Consider the following 20006-nt stretch of genomic DNA (forward strand, 5'->3'; position numbering starts at 1 on the left):
AAGATGGGAGAAGCAGGCCAGCACCAAGCTGTGTGAGGCACTGTTAGAAGGTCGGGCAGATTTTGAGCAGCAGGGTGATGTGACCTGGTGCTAACTTAGAGGCTCACCACGTCTGTGGTGGTTGAGGCGGGGGGGGGGGGGGGGGGGGCGGAGGTGGTGGACACAGGAGTACAGGAGACAGGGAACGGGTGACTGGACTGGACACAGAACACCAGGGGGCAGGAACGTGAGAGCAGGGAAAGCAGCTGGTAATGGCCCAGTGAGAGAAAAGTATGGTAGAGGCTGGACCCCTGGGCAGAGACGGAAGTTGAGGGATGTCGAGCATACTTTTAGGGTAGAGCCAGAGGTAACTGACGAATTCCAAGCAAAGAATGGAACGGTCAGAAGATGAGAGTTTCCCTCTCAGGTTCCTACCCTGAAATGGTGAGTTCTGTGCGGTTTCCTACACAGAGAAGGCTGGTGATGAATTTGGCTCATGCTAGAACATACAAAGCTTTAAGAAGTGTATGAACCACCCGTGCTCACACGGCTTGTAGTAGGTAGAGCTGTGATTCAAGTCCAAATGCAGTCAAAACTGTGCCACCCTGCAATTCTGGATTAAACACCTGTTTGAACCTGAGACTGAATTTAACAGGTATGCCAACCAAAAACCCCAAGACTACAATTTAACAGATTTGCCGACCGCGCTGTATTTCCATTGCAAAGGCTCTATCTACTTCAAGTCTGCAGGCTCGGGGAGAGAAGGGCACAATGGTCTTGTCTTCGCTCCCACAGGGACTTGGACTTGATTTCTTACCTGGAACCGGGCTGGGAAGCTCACATTCATAAACAGGCTGGCACAGGCTGCCCCTGGGGCTCCCCTCAGGCCCAGGGCTTTCTGTGCTTTTCCTGCTGTGCTGAGGAAGTGGCGAAGGGGAGGGTTCAGAGGTCCCTGGTGATTTTCTCTGGACCATCAGATGGCTCTGGAGAGGAAGGGTCTGGACAACTGTTGCCTCTGGGCCCTTTTCGGGTTTTCTATGTGCAAGCACCGTGGTTTTCTGCCCTGCCAGATGGAGGGTCTTATTCCCACAGTTGGTAAGGGGTGGAGTTGGGGACATCTCACTCTTCTGAGATGAGAATTGCTCCCAGTTCCAAAGCTTATATCTGAAGCTGCTGACGCCCATTCTTTTGCCCTCACTGGATGTCTCGGCTCCTGATTTACTCGCATCCAATGGCATGGTGGTGTTCTGGGAATTTCTTGCAGGGCACACAGCAGATTTTTCTGGAGGTCCCCAGGAACTTGAATTCTTGTGAATATCACCTCTCTGGGTCGACTTCGTTTTCTGGCTTTTAAGAGGCCCAGACGCATCAGTAGAAGAATCAGATAGGGTCTGAGGGTGGGGGAATGAGAGATGTTTCCTGCTAGCCAGACTTTGAGTCGGCTGTGTATGTCCCCTGTCCTCCTTTCGAGAAACACCAGCTGGCAACTTAATAGGTCCTGGAAGAGGTGGGGCATCAAACTTTTGAAATTTGGCTCGAAGTTCCTTGAAGTTGCTTACTCCTTCCTAAAGCACAAAGAGGAACAAAGAGTGTCTGGTTACCCTGGGAAATGCGCAGCATGATCAGCTGACTTCATTGTACTTGTTAAAGGTCTCCCATGGCCAACGTGACAGAATTGTTCCCCAGGTGAGCAATAGTAGCCTGTGCTACAGCTGCTGTTGATGTGGATGGGTGAAACCATTTTCTCCCTCTTAAATCTGGCCATGTTGGATGTCCTCGTGGCATGGAAGGACCAATCAGAGACAGCACTAGCAATTGATCATAAACCTTGTTGGTGTTGTAGTAAGACAGGGTCTCACTATATGCAACCCTGCCTGGCCTGCACAGAGATCCACCTGCCTCTACCTCCAGAGCGCTGGGATTAAAGGCATGCACCACCACATCTGTCTGATAAGACTTTTGATGGCTTCGCGCTTAAAAAAAATAGTTATAATCTGCTTTGGCCTAGAAGAATGCTCTTCATGATATTGTCTCTATTTGCTCAGAAGATAATGGAATTTTATCTCTGCATGAAACAATTGAAACATGATGACTCTTATACAGATAGGTGGTTTACAGTTGATTTGGAGACTTGCCCTACCCTCTATCCTGACCTACTTGAGTCACAAAGTACACTCCCATCCATTTGTCAAATATTTCTGTGCACTTCCTGATTGATTTTTCAGCTCACTCTGCATCAAGACTGCCTCTAGGAAGCCCAGGAGAGCCAGCAGCTTCGCTCTCCCTTGATGCTCTTTGATCTCTTTAGGACTTGGCTGTTGATTTTCACACTTCACAAGAGCAAACTTTAGAAGGTTTATGTCCAGATCTGCTTCTGTCCTTTCTCATCCGGGCAAATTCTACGTGCAGTCCTGTCTTAGCTTCACTTTCAGTTGTATAAGATTATACAATATTATACCCTAGAAGGATTGGGTTACTGCACAGGAAGTGTCCAGTGGAGAGTCCGACACATAGTAGGACTGTGATAAACCAAAGCTCCAAGGGGCCAGAAAATATTCTCCTGTTTGTGGTTCCCTTTGGAGCACAGCTTGAATCCAGCATCTGAAAAGCGTTTTGGTAATGGCAGCCCAGGCCTAGGGCAGAAGGTAGGGGTGGGGACCATGTGGGAGTGTCCAGGACTATGCAGGGAACTGGCTGTTAGTCCAGCCAGACAGGCTTGATACTTTTTCTACTGTTCTATTTCTCCTATTAGCGCTCACTTATTTTGGTAAATGCATTCTGGCATCTTTGGCCTGCATGGGAGGCAACAGGACATTTAACGGAGCCACTCCAAACACGAAGAACCATTATTCTTTCCTGATCATGTTTCAAGTTTTTTTTTTTTCTTTCTTACTTCACGTACACAGACCATCGTCATGGCAGGGACTTTAGATTTTCTTTGCCATGTTTACAGTTGACTCACACCTGCTCCCTGAGGGTTCGGGAAGGGAGGGAATTTGACAGGCATCAGAAAACAGGTGGCTGCAGGCTGGACGGTGAGCTCTCCTCATCCCACTCCCATACACACCTCCACCCCAGCGCACGCTTATGGTTCTCCCTCCAAATTGCCAATAGTTCATTTCTTATACTTGAGTCAACAGGTCAGTTAAAGCATCTCCGTGTCCTCTCTCTGATGTGGCAGAAGCCTGTACTGGGAGTGGCATCAGGGAGCCTCAGGGTGAAGTCCTGGCTGAGTCCTTCTCCAGCCAGGTGCCTTATGAAATCCTTTTGTTGACTCTAAGTCTATTTTCCTTACTACAAAGGAGGACTTACTTATTCCGGCGGCTGAAATATGAGGGTTAGGAGTTCAAGGCTAGCCTGGGATACTCGAGGAGCCCTGTTCTCATAAATAGTACAGGCTGGCTGCCATTGGAAAGACATGTACCTTCTCACAACAGTTCAGGATCAGATAACAGACATACATACTTCTGGGTGATTAGTTACAATACCATGAAAAAGATTTGTTGTGTGCAAACAGTCTCCAGGATCCTGCATCTTACAAAATGGAGACCCTCCATCCTGTAAACAAAAGCCCCCTCAGACCCCTCCCACTTCACTTTCTGACGCATTGAGTTTGACTCTTGTGGGTAATTAAACAAATGAAAAAATACAGCATTCGTCTCCTTGTGTCTTGTGACATAACTTAGTGCAATACCCTCAAGGTTTAGCTGGGATATAGAGTTAGAATTTCCCCTAGCCAGGCAAGCTAGTACACACGTGAAGTCCCACTACTTGGTGGGTGGAAGCAGGAAGCTCTTCTGCCAAGGCCTGCCTGGGTTATCTACTTAGGTCCTTTGCCTGTTTTAGGTGCTGGGAATTAGACTGCTCTAAAACACTGCTTTGATGCCCTGCTTTCGGGTCTCTTGGGTCTGTCCCCAGATGTTGAATTGCTGGATCACACGGCAATTCTATTTTTAAGTTGTTTCGTTAAAACCTCCCTCCATACTGCGTTCCATGGCAACCGCATCATTTTACGTTCCCACACAATGGCACACGGGATTCTTATTTCTCAGTGTACGCACCAACTTTGCCTTTTCCGGATCTCCGCAGGCGTGAACTGGCCCGTGGCTAAAGTAACACCACCATGATTTTTTTCTTTATTATCTGAAGCCATGTGAACTAGAAAGCTATTACTTGGGAAGATTTAATCTTTGTTGGAGCGATTGTGCAAAACCTTAATAGGAAATAGAACGGTGCATTTGGTAACTTTCAAACCAAGGACCTCTGCAAAGAGCACTGGTTCAGAATGGGGCAAACCTGGCTATGCTTGGGTCATTTCCTCTTTCCATAGATGTTCATTAAGTACCTGCTGCTTAGACAAGACACTGTTTTTAACATCAAAAGCCTTTGCTCTCAAATGTTACAGTATACTATTGGGGAGATAGAGACTGTAAGTAAACACACAAGAAAATCTTAGAGGCAGGAGCCAGGTGGGAAATTAGGACGGTGTGGCAGTGGTGTGTGGCTCCCCTCCTGGTCTTCGTTGTTTTGCTCCGTCTCATGCCAGAGTGGGTGCTGACCTCTATGATCACTGAGGCCTCTTCAACATGACACTGTTTCCTTCTCCTTGGTAGGCATGGGGAAGATTTGGTCTTTTCTGTTTAGCACTCTCTGAGATTTCAAAGTTGAGGGCACGGGTAGGTGGCAAAGGGTGGGCTGGGAGCTAACCGTGGGTTAAAGCTTCCTGGCTAAAACCATAGCTCCCTTTTAAGGGCCCCACATCCTTGGGAGCTTTCCCTGTCTTCTTGCTACTGCCACTTTGAAATGGCTTCTTGATGGTCTTTTGGCTTCGACTCTGAACTCTTCTAATCCTTCATTTACCCAGCTGTTAGACAAGTCTGTTTGACAACACGGATCTGATCATGTAAGTGCTTACATGCTGAAAATCCTTCACATTGACTTCCTTGAGCTCTCAAATCAGCTCAAAGACATTTTCTGAGCACAGAGACCCATCCTAACTCATCTCCTGAACTTTCTGATAGCCCTGGGGCCCCTCCCAGCAGACGACCCCGTTTCTTGCCTCAGTGTGTCAGGCACATTGCCCTCTCACGTCTCCGTCCCTTCAAATGTACTCTTTCTTCTGCCTGGCATATCCGTCTCTCTCCTAATCCCTCAGATTAGCCAGTCTGATTCATATCAGTTCACAATATGTACTGCTGGCCTTCTAGGAGCTAGACACTCAAGTTATGATACCTAGACCAGCCCCTTTCTGACTCACGAAACAGGCAGACATCCTGGATCACTGGAGTATACTATAGGAAATCACTGCATACACAACACAACGGAGGCTTGGAGATGCAAAGAAATCTCCCTGGAGGTGACAAGGGAGAGCAGTGGGCCAACGGTGGGAGGGAAAACAAGAACCCCAGGCCTGGAGGTGTGGAGCAGCTTGCTATAGATGGAAGAGTTAGAGGTGAGGCTGCAAGTCAGTTTTCTTAAAGCCCTTGAGGCAATCGTTAGAACAGGGAACATGACTGACGGTCCTACTGAAGAGCGCGATCTACAACAGATACACCTTCCACGTCTCCTCGGCGGCAACAATCGACACCACATTCGCTCTCTGCCTGCTTTCCCCTGAAGGCAGCCTGCCTCAACCAGCTCAAGGCAGTGAACTTGCCCTTCACGCAGAGGCCAGAATGGTCAGTGCCGCATCTCCAAGTGGTCTCTCTGCTACACCTTTCCAAGCGGAGGTGAGGGAAGTGAGCTTTTGGGAGCCAAGTATGGGAGAGGTTGCCGTGCTATGCAGTGGATGTTCGCATCCATGGGCTCCCACATGCATACAGCATCCTTCCCAGTGTGCTTGGTAATTCCCGGGGTCATCTATGATCAACCCCTTGCTGTTTAGATAAATAACAGCAGATTCAGTCATCTGCAATGAAGATCCCTGACGTATCCATCCTCAGAGGTGCACCTCTGAGCACTCAGTGTTTCCGTCCATCTCCCCCAGTCAGGGTAGAGACTTCCCAGGGGCAGGTCCCTGGTTGCAGTTCAGTTTTTGGTCACTGCTGTGACGTCAGAACCTGGAAGAATGGAAGTCTTACAACATCTGCTCAATAAAATCTTGATGAATGGATGAAGATTGACAAGTCTTTCAGAATCTAGATGATACACACAATACCTCACTTTCCTCTAACCCTGAGGCTCACAAAGTGAAAAAAAAAATGAACCAGTGAAAGCATGCTGGGGAAAGTCAGCAGGTCCATGGAGACTGGAAAGGTAACTGTAGCGTTTTTAACTTTTCTGGCACGTCTTTGTGAGGCCAGCTTCGAATCTCCACAGAAACACACAATCCCCTCAAATGTCGGAAGATAGCGCTGAAAATAGCTTTGGGAAACATCCTGGGCACTTCGGAGCTGGATGGACCAGGTGAGCAGCAAATGGTCCTTTTCGGAAGCACGTGGCAGAGCCCTGCCCGAGATATTGTGGGAACAATCAAAGATAAAAGGCGCGGTGTCCTCTAAACAGAAGAGGTTTATCTCTGATACAGGAAGGAGGGGCATCCAGCCACCATAAACAAAGAAAGCTCTACTTCAGAAGGAGGCAGCCAGGATCAAAGGCTTCTGAGTCCAGTTCCCTGGACTTGATGTTATGACATCTCAATTTAGCCAAACGTGGAGAACGACACTCAGAACGGACTCCCATCCGCGCACACGCCACACGCTGACCTGAGGGGTTCACGCACATTTACCTGCCCACACCTGTTGGGTTCCCAGGTGCAGACAGACACCAAGCACAGAAAGCCTAACGTGACTCCCTCAAGGTCACAGAAGGTCAAACTGGAATTGGATTCCTGCAGCCTGGCTTTGGAGCTCATGGTCACCACCAACTCTATGAGCACATGTGCTCCCATGCCCCTTTGTGTGTTTCAGACACATTTGATACCCGTGTTTTCTGTCCTCTTCGGCCTCACCGTGAACTCTTATGTACAGAGTCTCTATTAATCTCTTCGATAGCCCCACAATGCAGGCATGCTTATGCACCATTTTATAGATAATGCATAAAGAGAGGTTAGACAACTCCTCAAGCTTATATAGAACAAAGGTCCTAAACCTTGATGCTGAGACCCTTTAATACAGTTCCTCATGTTGTGGTGACCTCCAACCATAAAGTCATTCTATTGCTACTTTGCAACTGTACTTTTGCTACTGTTACGAATCATAATGTAAATATCTATATTTTATTAAGGCCCTGTAAAAGGGTTGTGGTCATTTGATCACCAAAGGGGCCTTGACCCACCGGTTGAGAATCACTGATATAGAACATCACATAGAAATTTGAATCCAACTCCATGTAATCCCAGGACTGCTTCCAATCATCCTGCTAGTTAATGTACTTATAAATTTAGAACCAGCTTGTAATCCTTTGCTGCTTCACAGAAGTTCTAGAACTAATTGTGTATATGCCACAAGTCCATTAGAAACTGTACAGTAACCACAGTCAACTAGGTGGTTCAGTGAGTAAAAAGGCTTCCTGAGCAAACCTGAGGACCAGGGTTCAGTTCCCAGATGCATGCAGAAGGGAAGAACTCAACCCCTGGAAACCACGGCCTGACCACATGTACACTGTAGCATACATGTGCCTGCACTCACACACATCATACAACGACAATGAATAAAACAAACGAAACCAGAACTTACTTACTGATTATTTTATAAAAGCAAATTAAAATTCCAGAAAACCTATCTCTTAAAAAGTCTTTTAAAATTTATATTTTAAGTGTTTGAGTGTTTTGCCTGCATAACTGTATGTGCACTGTGTGCGTGCCTGGGCCCGGATCCTCTGGAACTGGAGCTTGGGTTATGAGCCGCCAGTATGGCCGCTGGGAACTGAATTCATGTCCTTTGCAAACACAGGCAGTGCTCTTAACCACTGGGCCATGTCTCCAGCCCCCAGGATCCCTCACCTTCATTTGCTTTTTGTTGTTTATATTGACAGGGATACAACATTTTCCTAATAAAATTGAAATTAAGACAATTATAATAAATGACATAGCAAATATGCTCATGTAGTCTTGGATTCTGAGGGTGGTTCTGATGTGATATAATCTAAAAATACAAAAATATGCAAAACTAAGTAACAAAATGTAGTTTGGTGATGTCATTTTTATAAAGTAAATTTGCAGATGAGAAAAAGTCAAATCACATATCCCTTTCTGATGTTTATAAAACATGGGATGGAAGCTACTTGGCCACATTTCTTTGCTGGGCAGAGTATCATGGTTCTCTAGATGTCCTTCCATGATGCCTACATCACAACATACCACAGTCCCCCCACGAGAAAGAACTACAGGTTTCCAGTGAATTGGCAGTGACCCCACGTGTGAAAGCTGATTGACCCCTCCCCTCGTGCCAGCTGTGCCCCTCAATGCCGCTAATTTCTGAGTTTCCATAGATTGCTGAGTAGGACTCTCCACCATAGGAAAGAATAAAGGCAACATGGATAGAAAAAGTTTATGACAAGCCTGAAACCACCCCTGCTGGACAGCAAATGCAAGGACCCCGAGGGACAGGCAAGCTAAAAATCCAAGACACAGGGACGCTGCAGACGCCAAGAAATCATGCTCTAGCCAAAGAGGGGCCATAGCAGCCAGGTATTAGCTAACACAGAAAGAGGGAAAAGTCTTACAAATAGAGTGGGGTCACTTTTCCAGAATATAAGCCCCGCCACTCTGAGAGCTGGATAGTGGGGAGACGGCCTGTGTCCCTGGTACCAGGGATTAACACCTACAACCCCGAGGAAAGGGTAAAAATGGCACAGAGCAGTCTGAAGTCCTCTCACCTGCCCTGGGAAAGATTCAGAGTAAAACCTGAAGCCCCCGTGATATCCATATAAGGACTGATAATTGCTCCCTGTCCTCCTAAGTTAGGTATCAGAGCCCTTAAGGAGTGCTCCCCAGGTGATTCAGGGAAGGAACTGGGGCCTACAGGTCAAACTCTTCCCTTGTCATATCTCCACCCCTGCAGACAGGAAGCCAGTTCCCAGTGGTCACACGTCTCTGGGCACTCCTTTGGGTCAGTTCTGCTAGCTTATCGCCTTCTAACTTATCTCGGCTGCCCGTGGCCTCTCTCAGCCCTCCATTCTTTACAATGCAGCAGCTCTATTCATCTCTGTTATCTTCAGCTGATAGCTGGGCCAAGCTAAGCGGAGCAACCCCAAACATTCAATGCCCGCTCAGTGAAGGCAGTTATGGAAAACAGCCGCCTAACCACAGGACTGAATGTTTTGTCAATAAGTACACTGTGGCATCATGAATCAGTTTGGGGCCCTTGAGATGGCTCGGTGGGGTAAAAACACTTGGCTCTTAAGTCTGATGGCCTGAGTTCAAACTGCAAACATCACAAAGATGTGGTGGTTTGAATCTGTAATGACTGCTCCCACAGAGACAGGAGAAACCTCTCCGACTCTCCCAGACTAGCTAGCCTGGAGTTTGCTGAGTGGCAGAAATCACAGAGTAGGGAGAACCAATTCCTGTAAGTTATCTTCTGATACAAACACACACACACACACTAAATAAGTCTGGTGAAGTGTGCCTGAAGTGAGATGAAAGGTTTTCACTGGAGAGGAGGCTCTGGAGTCGTTCTGGGCTGATGGGACAGAATAAACAAGAGAATGAAGGCCTGCAGGTCCTCTGCATTTCAAGGGGCAGCCAGAACATGGCAGAGGTGATGGGAGAAGAAAGATGTACTGACAGAGGCTCTTCAGAGCCTTTACTCAAGGAAGAGATAATCTCAAGAAAGAGAAGGTATTTTGGTGCCGCGAGCCTTTCAGAGAACACAGACAAGGTTTAGTCTTTATTGGCGGATACCTTTTTTTTAAGAAGGCCTTTCTGTTCATCAGCGGCCAGAGAAACTCTGGAACTGGAACTCAAGGTCCTAATAGTACTTGGTACCAATATAAATAATCCATTACATCTCCAGTGTCAGAAATGAATACTTATGAGCCAACTTTCCCCCATCCAATCCTGTCCACCTAGGTCTTTCACAGAACCCAGGCTTCATTGCTCTCTCTGTCTTTGGGAAGTTGCTTATAATCTTGTCTTGTTAAGGTTTCTATGGCTGAGATGAAACACCATGACTGAATCAACTTGGAGAGGAAAGGATTTATTTTCCCGTATCACTATTCATTATCAAAGGTCAGACAGGAACTCAAGCAGGACAGGAATCTGGGGTCAGGAGCTGATGTAGAGACCATGGAGGGGTATTGCTTACTGGCTTGCTCCTCATGGTTTGCCTAGCCTGCTTTGTTATAGAACTCAGGACCACCTGTTCAGGGATAGCACCATCCACAATGGGCTGGACCCTCCTCATCAATCACTAAGGGAATGCCCTACAGGCCTGCCTACAACCTGATCCAATGGAGGTATGTTCTTAGTTGAGATTCCTCCTCTCAGTTGACTTTAGCTTGTGACAAGGTGACATACAACTATCTAATAGGACAATTACTGAGCTTCAGATTTGGGTGTATGGATGCGTGTTGTGTGAGTGTGCCTGTGGATGTGGATGCTAATGCACACATGTGGAGGTCAGAGGTCAATCCTGGGTATCAGGCCTTGCTTTCCATGGTTTGAGAGCTGGTTTCTTTGTGGCTTGCAGCTTTGTATACCAGGCTAGCAGGCCCACTAGCTTTCCGGCTGTGGTTTCCACCTCGAATCTCACTCGAATGGGAGTGCTTGGATTACAGATGTGCACTACCCCATGTAGCTTCAGGTGGGTCCCAGGGAATCAAACTCAGGTTCTCATGCTTCACGGCAAGCCCTCAGGGGATGTCTCTCTAGCCTAAGGTTTAGATTTTTATCTCAGTTTAAAAGAATATGTCTCCGATGATGGATGGCGATACAGATGGAGACCCACATTGGAGCACCGGACTGAGCCCCCCAAGGTCCAAATGAGGAGCAGAAGGAGGAAGAAAATGAAAAAGTAAATCAGGACTGCGAGGGATGCGATCACCCACTGATACAAGGGGACTGATCTAATGAGAGTTCACCAAGGCCAGTTGGACTGGGACTGAATGAGGACGTGATCCAACCAGATTCTTTGAATGTGGCCGGATTCTCTGAATGTGGTTGACCCGGAGTCTTTCTGAAAAGCCATTGACAATGACACTGGGACTTGTTTCCTCTGCATATACTGGATTTTGGGGATCCAGTCTGTTTGGATACTCACCTTCCTGGACCTGGAGGGAGCGGGGAGGAACTTGAACTTCCCACAGGGCAGGAAACCCTGACTGCTCTTAGGGATGGAGCGGGAGGAGGAGAGGGACTGGGGTGAGTGGGAGGGTGTGGGGAGGAGGTGCGGAAATGGAAACTTTTATAATTTAATAAAATTACTTTCTAAAAAAAAAGAATATGTCTATAATCTTTATGCAAAAGTGGTGGTCCAGATATACTTTGGGATGCAGAAGTTCTCCAATTTTAAAAAGGCGGCATATGACAGATTCTGCATGCCTAAACCCTGGCATGGTTTGCAGCAGCATGCTATGCTCAGACCCACTACTGTTTTCATAGGAAAACCTGAGTGTTCACCTAAGGTCCAGCAAGGACTGACCTGAAACTCTCTTGGGTTGATTCAGGTAGGGTTCTGATACCAAGACACTTACAACAAATCAGTCATCTTAGAGGCATGCTGCGCTTGGGAAATGTGGGTGGGGCATTATGGAATCTTATAGGATTCCCCAGGAAACCCTACAAGACTGGAAGAGGAAGAATAAGGCTGTCAGTCTGTACCAGGTACACCAAAGTGACAGCCGTGGCTGCAGGCCGCCCCAGCAGGCCATCTGCTTCTGCTTATGTTTCCGCAGTTTTTCCTCACTGGCCATCAGCTGCATGAAACAACTCTTCAAAGACTCAGTGGCTCTAAAATACAATTCACTCCGAATTTTTCACTCTTTTTGAAAACCAGAGCTTTCCCATAACTCATTAGCAAATAAGATGCTGTCTTAGCCAGGGTTTCTAGCGCTGGGATGAAACACCACGACCAAAAGCAACTTGGAGAGGAAAGGGCTTGTTTCATGTCTGCTTTACCATCCATTATTAAAGGAAGTCAGGGAAAGGCTTAAGCTGGGCAGGGACTTGGAGGCCGGAACTGGAGCAGAACCCAGGGAGGTTCTGCAAGCGTACTGGCTTGCTTCTCATGACCTGATCCATCTGCTTTCTTATAGCACCCAGGATCACCAGCTCAGGGGTGGCACCACCCACAAGAGGCTGGGCCCTTCATATCAATTACTAATTAAGAAAGGGTCTATGGGTTTACCTACAGCCAGATCTGATAGAGGCACTTTTTTCAATATGGGATTCCTCCTCACAGATGATTCTAGCTGGTCTCAAGCCCCTTCCCACTCTCTCTCTCTCTTGTGCTGTGGAAGCCAGGACTTTACATAATGCTAGACAAGTGTTCTACCATGGAGTCCCTGCCATTCATTCGCCTTCATTTACTCCGTGATCACATGGACCTGCTAGGCTTCCTGGATGGGGACCATATTTTCCTGCATCCTCAAGGCCTGTGCTTCACCTGTTCGGTGTGTCTTTGCCAGATACCCATCCTTCAACTAATACTCATTTCTTTGACATCTTGCTCAGAAACTCCCATGAGGCTGTTACCACGGCTCCTCAAAACCTCTCCTCAGACCTCTTCTGGCCACTGCTCTTAGTCTTGGATGTGTCCTAGAATGCCCTGGGGGGACCCCTGAGCATGTCCCCACTGACCAGAATCTCTGTGCATTCACAATGATTTTGGTACGGCCTTCTCAGCCTCTCATCCACCAACACACCTGGACGCAGAGATGCCATTCTCTTCCCGTCTTACTCTTTCTCACTTCCCGTGTCCTATGCCAATCACTCAAGTGGATACTTTGTTTCCCCTGGATTCCTTGAGCTCATTCATAGCGGGCAGAGGAGGCCACTCATCCCAGAGCCCACAGGTTCTCTGATGAGTGACTCCAAGTGTTCAATAAATATTTACCAGAGCAACTCTGAACATAATGAATGAGCAGATTTCAGATAGTGGCCCAGAGGGGAATCTCATTTCAAAAAGGGCTTTCTCAGAGAACTGCCAATTAATTTCTTGCCAACAATGCATCTAAATTGCTCTTCTAACCATGGTACTCCCCTTATTAAAATCCTTCAGTAGTCCCCCACGGCCTGATGCTAACTTACACGTGTCTTAGCTACACACACAAGGCCCTGTCTGCTGAGTTTTGTCAGCATCCCATCTTCTTTCCCAGTACTTCCTACTCCATTAGACTCAGCCCCGCCCCGCCCCTCTCGGGAAAACCGAGTTGCCTCTGTGCATTTGTCCACGCCACTCCCTCTACCTGGAGTGCCCTCTCCTGTTTATATCCTGTGCTCCTATTCATCATTTGAGACAAGGCCAAGGTGTCAGTCCCCAGGAGCAGAGTCAGTTCTGATCCACTCAGCCTCTGTTTGCCCCTATGTTTTCAGTTTCCTGATTGTATCTTTGTCATCTATATGTACCTGTGTCTGCTCTAACCGCCGCCCCCCTGCTGAGGTCTGTAGAGGTGAGGATCGCACTGTTTCTCCATTTCATGCTCCTGCCACCGTGCTTACGCAGACAGAGAATACACAGACAATGCAGGTCCTTTTAAGTATGCATTCACGGATGTGGGGACCGAGAACAATCAGGCTTCAGTCTAGACAGAAGTAAAGGGTGCTCCGGATTACTGTTATGTGACATCGGTTTATGTGACTGCCTTTCCAGCTGTGTATGGCAACGTGTCTCTGCTGCCTGTTTGTGTAGCTCCACCAACAGACTGCTGAGCTTACCTCCTAAGAGGGCTGAACCAAGGATCAGCCCTTTCTGAAGTTCCTTTAGGCCACCAACGAACCCTGGTCTGAACTCAGCAACGACCTGAAGCCTGTGGTGTTTGGAAAGAACCCTGCTGTGCCCACCTTCTTTTCCTTAATGACATGGTGGCCCATTTTCCTGGAGCATACAACACTTCATGAAACTGAGCCTCCGTCCCGCCCACCCCCCCAATTTTCTTGTGGAAGAGATCACATTGTGGAACACCTACAGCACCCCAAGGACACTGCTAGGACAGAGTAGTAGGGGGACAGGCAGGACGGGACAAACCTGACTGGGTCTGAGTAACAAGCGACTTCCCAGAGAAAAGGAAGCATGAAAAACAAATCGGAGGGTGATTGCCCCTAGGAGACGGAAAGATTGCCCCTGTTTACAAGCTGCGGAGCAAGGAGATACAGCTTTAAAAGGCCCGAGGTCTAGAGAGCCCAGCAGGCAGCGATTCTAGCCCTGGAAGGATTACTGTACTTGAGGAGAGAAATGGGGCTGGGCACGTTTTTGTTTTCATAGTTCAAAACGCCTTCAGAGAGGATGCCGGGAAATGCAGCAGAGAGTGATATTGTCTCTGTGTGTAGGCCCAAAGTCCACAATGGTTGTCTTCCTCAATCACTCTGTTCTTTATTACTCAGGGTCTCTGGACCCAGAGCTTACCCCAGGCTTGTTTTTACTGCTGGTTTGGTAACAGGCAGGCGCCAATCTAAATTCCAGACTTTACAGCCATGTGGCAAGCGTTTTACCCACAGAGACATCTCCCAAGATCAAGAAACTGGTATTTTAGAGCCAACAGATTCCCCGTTTCAAGGCACGGGCCTGTAGAGTGACCAGAGCAGAATGACCAGCAAAGCAAACCACCCCTCACCAGAGGCACAGGATTTACAGAGCCCTTTAGGAAATAGCTGAGCAGCAGGGCTTGGCATTGCTTCCAGGTATCAAAATGTTGCTGAGCAGGGGCTCTGTGTTGGTGCTGAGAGTCTCTAAGGAGAAAGATCGACCGTATGCCTCTGAGGTCGGTTTCAAATCAGAGCCCCAAGCAAAGCAGCCTAGGTTTTAATTATATCAGCAGACAGGAGGATCAGGGCCTCAAGGCAGAATCTGCAATCCGTGTAAATGTGTCGACCTGCCAACTGTCCCACTACTGCCCATTCTTCATTACCTGCCCCACACGTTTGGTACTGGAGCTCGGGGCAAGAATGGAGTTCCTGGGCCAACAGTGCCTTGGGTAAAAGTTCTTGCTAGATCCTCAGCATCTACAGTGGAGGGAATCAAATCCCTCCTGAGAGTTGCCCTCTGCCATGTGGGTACCTCCATACCCAGACACAGGATGTAGGAGGAGCGAGAGGGGGACGGGGAGGAGACTGGGGCTTCAGCAGAAGTGGTTGGCTGGGAAGCTGGGAAGTGGACCACAGTCTTTTTATTTAAGAGGGCTCTCTGGGTCCCCAGCTGTCCTCCCCTACTCCTCTCTACACAGAACAGCCAGTCACTGTCCATCCGGGTTATGACAGTTTTACGTGCCGCGTAATTCACCAACCACCTAAAGGAGAAGGGTGAAACAGCTTTGCGGAGTCACCTTACTGCTTTAACCCGCCACTATGTTGTGATGCAAATGCCTTAGCCGGTGGGGCCCTTTAAATTTCTTAGATTTGTTTTGTATGTTGGAATCCCAGCCAAATAAAAAAACTTGGAAAGAAATCAAATCCCATTTGCTTAGGATGTTAGGTATGTTTTTAGGAGAGGAACTAATCAGGTCCCCCCAGGTTTTCTGTCTGTATTACATCTCCTTTCTGCAATAATTTCAGAAAACTTGTTTTTTAGATATGAAGTACCAATTGCCTGTGTCCTCCTGATCATATCTCTCCTTCTTCCTCCTCTCCTTCCCCCTCTCTCCCCCATACCCTTGTTCTCTCCCCTCATCCTCCTCTTCCACCTCCACTGTTGATACTGGTGTGTAAACTGCTGCTTTTTGGACACCACCTTTGAACCCCTTAGGAAGCTGGCAAGGTGTGTGTCATTATCTTATTTTACAGCTTTAGGAGCTGGCTTAGGGAGAAAACAGTTCAGCCATGGGTTAAAAATCTTTGCTGTGGGTTAAAAATTCGGGAGGTAGAAGGGCTGTGTTTGGGCAGCCTTCAGTTAACTCTTTGTCACCCCAGTTCCCACCAGGAAAGTGATATCAGTAATAGAGTTCAATAGCCAATTCACTGAGATAATCCATGGTCAGTGTTCTTCACGGTGCCTGGCACTGACTTTGACGCTGGGGAAGACTAACTGACCCTCACTGGTCTTGTCCGTGTGCACTGTTACTAAGGGGAAGTTTCTATTTAACAATAAAGTCTTCTAGAGTTTGCATGTGTGTCCCCACACTTCATGTGTCAAAAACTTAATTACTAAATTTATATAGTAATGGAATTTGAAAGTGGGCCTTGAGGAAGTCACTTGGATAGATTGAGTTGGATGAAGTCGTGAGGGTGTGGCCTCCTGGACCATATCAGCAGCTTGGTAAAATGAGGATGAGAGACCAAGCACTCACGCTCTAACTTGCTGTCACTACACAATACAAAGGCCTTTATCCGTGTTGGGATGAGACCAGTACCATGTTCTTAGATTCCCTGCTTCCAGAACTTGAGGAATCAATTTCTCTTCTTAATAAATTACTTGGCTATAGCCACATCACAGTGATCAACAGAGATTTGAGTCCAAAATGCCAGATCTTTTCCCTATATCACGGGCCCTTTCTCAACATTATCTTTTTTACTCTGAATCGAAGTTGTCATGGAGAAGTAATCAACTCCATTTTACAAAAGGGGAAACTAGAGCAGGAGGGGTCATGACACTTTGCCCAAGATGGAAGAGCTAATCAATGGTAGACCTTCTAAACACCATATCCCAGTTTCTCGCTGCTCACTAGAACAGCCTCAGGTTTGGCTGTCAATAGACAAGAAATGCGACTGTTGGGTATTTGAAAACCCTTCATTTGGAGCAAGATTTTTCAGCCAACAGAGACTAGTGCTTGACAGTCCATGCTGTGTCCATGGGCATTCTCCTAAGACACTCAATCAGCCTCAGGACCTCCTTCACTTGACTAGCAGCTGAGTCAGAGTCCCATGAGAGAGGCTCACAACAGCATCAGTGTGGTGGTTTAAACGGGAATGGCCCCCTTAGGCTTACAGATTTGAGTGCTTGGTCACTAGGGAGTGGCACTATTAAGAGGTGTGGCCTTGTTAGAAGTGTGTCACTAAGGGTGGGCTTTGACACAGCCAGCCCTAGTGCCACTCTCTCTTCCTGCTGCCTGCTGATCCAGATGTAGAACTCTCGACTCCTTCTCCAGCATCACGTCTGCCTATGTATCACCATGCTTCCTGCCATGACAATCATGGACGAAACCTCTGAGCCTGTCATCCACCCCCAATTAACTGCTTTCCCTCACACCGGCTGCTGTGGTCACGGCATTTCTTCACAGCAATAGAAACCCTAACTGAAACAATCAGTGACACACCAGTTCCTGGTGAACACTCCTAGCACCAACTCACAAGATCCATCACCTTTGGAGGTAGACAACTATGTGGGACCAACACCATCTTCTATCCAGACGATTCCCAGGAAAGATGCATCCCTGGCCCTTGAGAGGCCAACGTGTAGTGATGGCTTTAAAGAGAAACCCTACATGGTGGCAGCGCACTGGTCTCCACCAAATGTGTGTGTTCCAATAGTTACTATATATCTCACTTACCTGGCAAGCCTCCCAGAGTGAGAGGTGGTGAATGCCCTGTGCTCTTGGGAGCCCCACACCTCCTTCAGCCATGTGTTTACTGTCCTATTTTCAACTTCCTGCCTAAACTGAGAATCACTTTTGATAACAGAAGCAAAGCTAAGATCATGGGTTTGAGGGTTGAAATGCCTTAGGTTGGCATCGTGACCTGTGTCACCTTAACACAGCTGTTTCAGTTCTTTTTTTTTTTTCTTCTTCTTTTTCCTGACTCATGGAATGGGGAACCAACCACTCCCATCATGGGCAATAATGTTGGCCTGGTGCCTGGCACAAAGGAGGCCCCTAGGCAATGATGTTGGGGTAAGACAGTTGCAATGTGGCAAAGGAGGGCTGCTGGTGGTGATGGTGATGTTGATAACCCATGATTATGATGGCAATGCTGGCAGGGTGACCATCTGTGGCAAATAGCACATGCCGAAGTTAATCAGCCTGGCATGTTCAGGTGGGAAGATCATTTATCCAATAGGTGGCATTTTACTTCCCAGTTACAATGATGCTTCAGTCTTGGCCCCTCCTGTACCACACCCACCATAGCCACTCCTCCTCCTTCTCAGTTTTAAATGTTCTATTAACAATATTTACTTATTGTATTCTCATTGAACAATATAAAAATAAACTTAACTTTGTCTCTAAAGCAACTGTTACCAACTTTGTCTCTAAAGCAACTGTTACCATAGGAGGAAGAACTCACAGGGCCACTGAAGTAACAAAAGAGAAAATGAGGACAACTTGTTAAGACAAGTCAACAACCACCGCAGAACCAAACATAAACGTCCACGTTTCCTGGCGTGAGGCATTCATGCTCGTCTGGGTTCTTAACACTTTGCTAACAAAATGCTGTACAGTATTAACATACCATGATATATGAATCAAGAATCCATTTTGAAATCAAATTTCAGTACAACAGTCCTCAAGGGCACTGCAACAATCCATACAATCTAGATTTTGAAGGTAATAACACTTAGCTTCTTATGAGATGTGCTTAAAAATTAATGTACTAACAATTAAAAATGAATTAGGACCTGTAGGGAAAAGGAGAGCGAAGTTTATTGATGGCTGCTTGAAAATATATAGGGATTACGTTGTAATAGTTTTCAAAAGTATTTTTAATTGTATTTTTATGAGTGGTGTGTATATTTGTATGTGTACATGTGTGCTTACACATGTGCATGAAGATGTCCGTGGAGACTAGAAAAGGGTTGTAGATCTCTTGGGACTAAAGGTAGAGGTGGTTGTGAGCCACCATGTCGGTGCTGGGAATTGAACTTCAGTCCCCTGCAAGAGTAGCAAATGGTCTTAGCTGTTGGGTCACCTCTCCAGCCCTCTGACCTATTCCAGATTAGAAGTTTTTCTTTTATTATTTCTTTCATCTTTTGATATTATAATTATATCAGTTTCCCCTGTCTCTTTTATCCCTCCAAACTCTTCCATATGGCATTCTTTGCTCCCTTTTAAATTCATAGCCATAGTCAGTCGTTGTCAAGTATATATAATATACATAATATATACAAACACAAAGACATATATATATATATTTATTCCTAAGTACACAAAAATAACCAGTTCAGCCTGTATAATGTCACCTGTATGTATGTTTTTAGAGTTGACCATTTGGTGTTAAATAAGCCATGTGCTCTTCCACAGGGAAGACTAAGTCTCCCCTTTCTGGCATTCCCTAATTGCCTATAGTTTTTCACGTAGGGTTGAGGGCTCATGGGCTTTCCCCATCCAGTCCATGTTAGCATGCGTCCATGTTCAGTTCATGTTTAGGCAGCCATGTTGCTAATCCACATACCTTAATACTTCCCTTCCAGTCTGTGAAATTATCCTCTGACTTCATTCTCTTCTCCTGTTCCCCTTCCCTCCTTATTCCCCAGCCTGCCGATGGTGCTCGCTCAGAACAATGCACCAGAACCCGGCTGAACACCGGTGTAGGCCCATTTCTACTTTATCCTGGGAGTCCCTCATCAAGGATAGCCAGGGGAAGGAGGGAAAGAACAAAGCGAGCCCTCATGAGGCGAGACTCTGACCAAGCCACCAGTCGGAGGTGGCCTGGAATTTTCTCACAGGTACTGGGACAGACCTGGGACTTGGCTCAAATACCAGCCTGAATGACATAGGCAATCTGCATAGCCTGCGTGGGGAGGGGCCATGTGTGGTAAGAGACAGAAAAAATGAATTAAGACCTTTAATTCACAGGATAACACAAATAAAATTCACAGGCAATCGTTCAGCTTCAAGAAAATAAAAGGTGTGAAGCAGCAACTTTCCGATTCTGTGGCGCACACTGGATACAGTTCCGATTCTGTGGCACACACAGGGTACGGTTCCGATTCTGTGGCACACGCACACACAGGGTGCGGTTCTGATTCTGTGGCACACGCACACACAGGGTACGGTTCCAATTC

The 20006-nt window shown here is 47.0% G+C and overlaps 1 protein-coding gene across 2 annotated transcripts in view; it reads right to left on the bottom strand.

Annotated features, from left to right (window-relative positions):
- The window catches only part of Fyb2 (FYN binding protein 2), a 104764-nt gene that overhangs the window by 64438 nt on the left and 20320 nt on the right, over window positions 1–20006 (bottom strand). For both annotated transcript variants that reach the window (XM_048453234.3, XM_085686345.2), the window contains exon 2: window positions 797–1544. In XM_048453234.3, coding sequence (XP_048309191.3) covers window positions 797–1544 — 748 coding nt within the window. The remainder of the gene's footprint in view (window positions 1–796; window positions 1545–20006) is intronic.

This window comes from Myodes glareolus, chromosome 3, assembly GCF_982192425.1.
Source record: "Myodes glareolus chromosome 3, mMyoGla1.1, whole genome shotgun sequence".
Lineage (NCBI taxonomy): Eukaryota > Metazoa > Chordata > Mammalia > Rodentia > Cricetidae > Myodes > Myodes glareolus.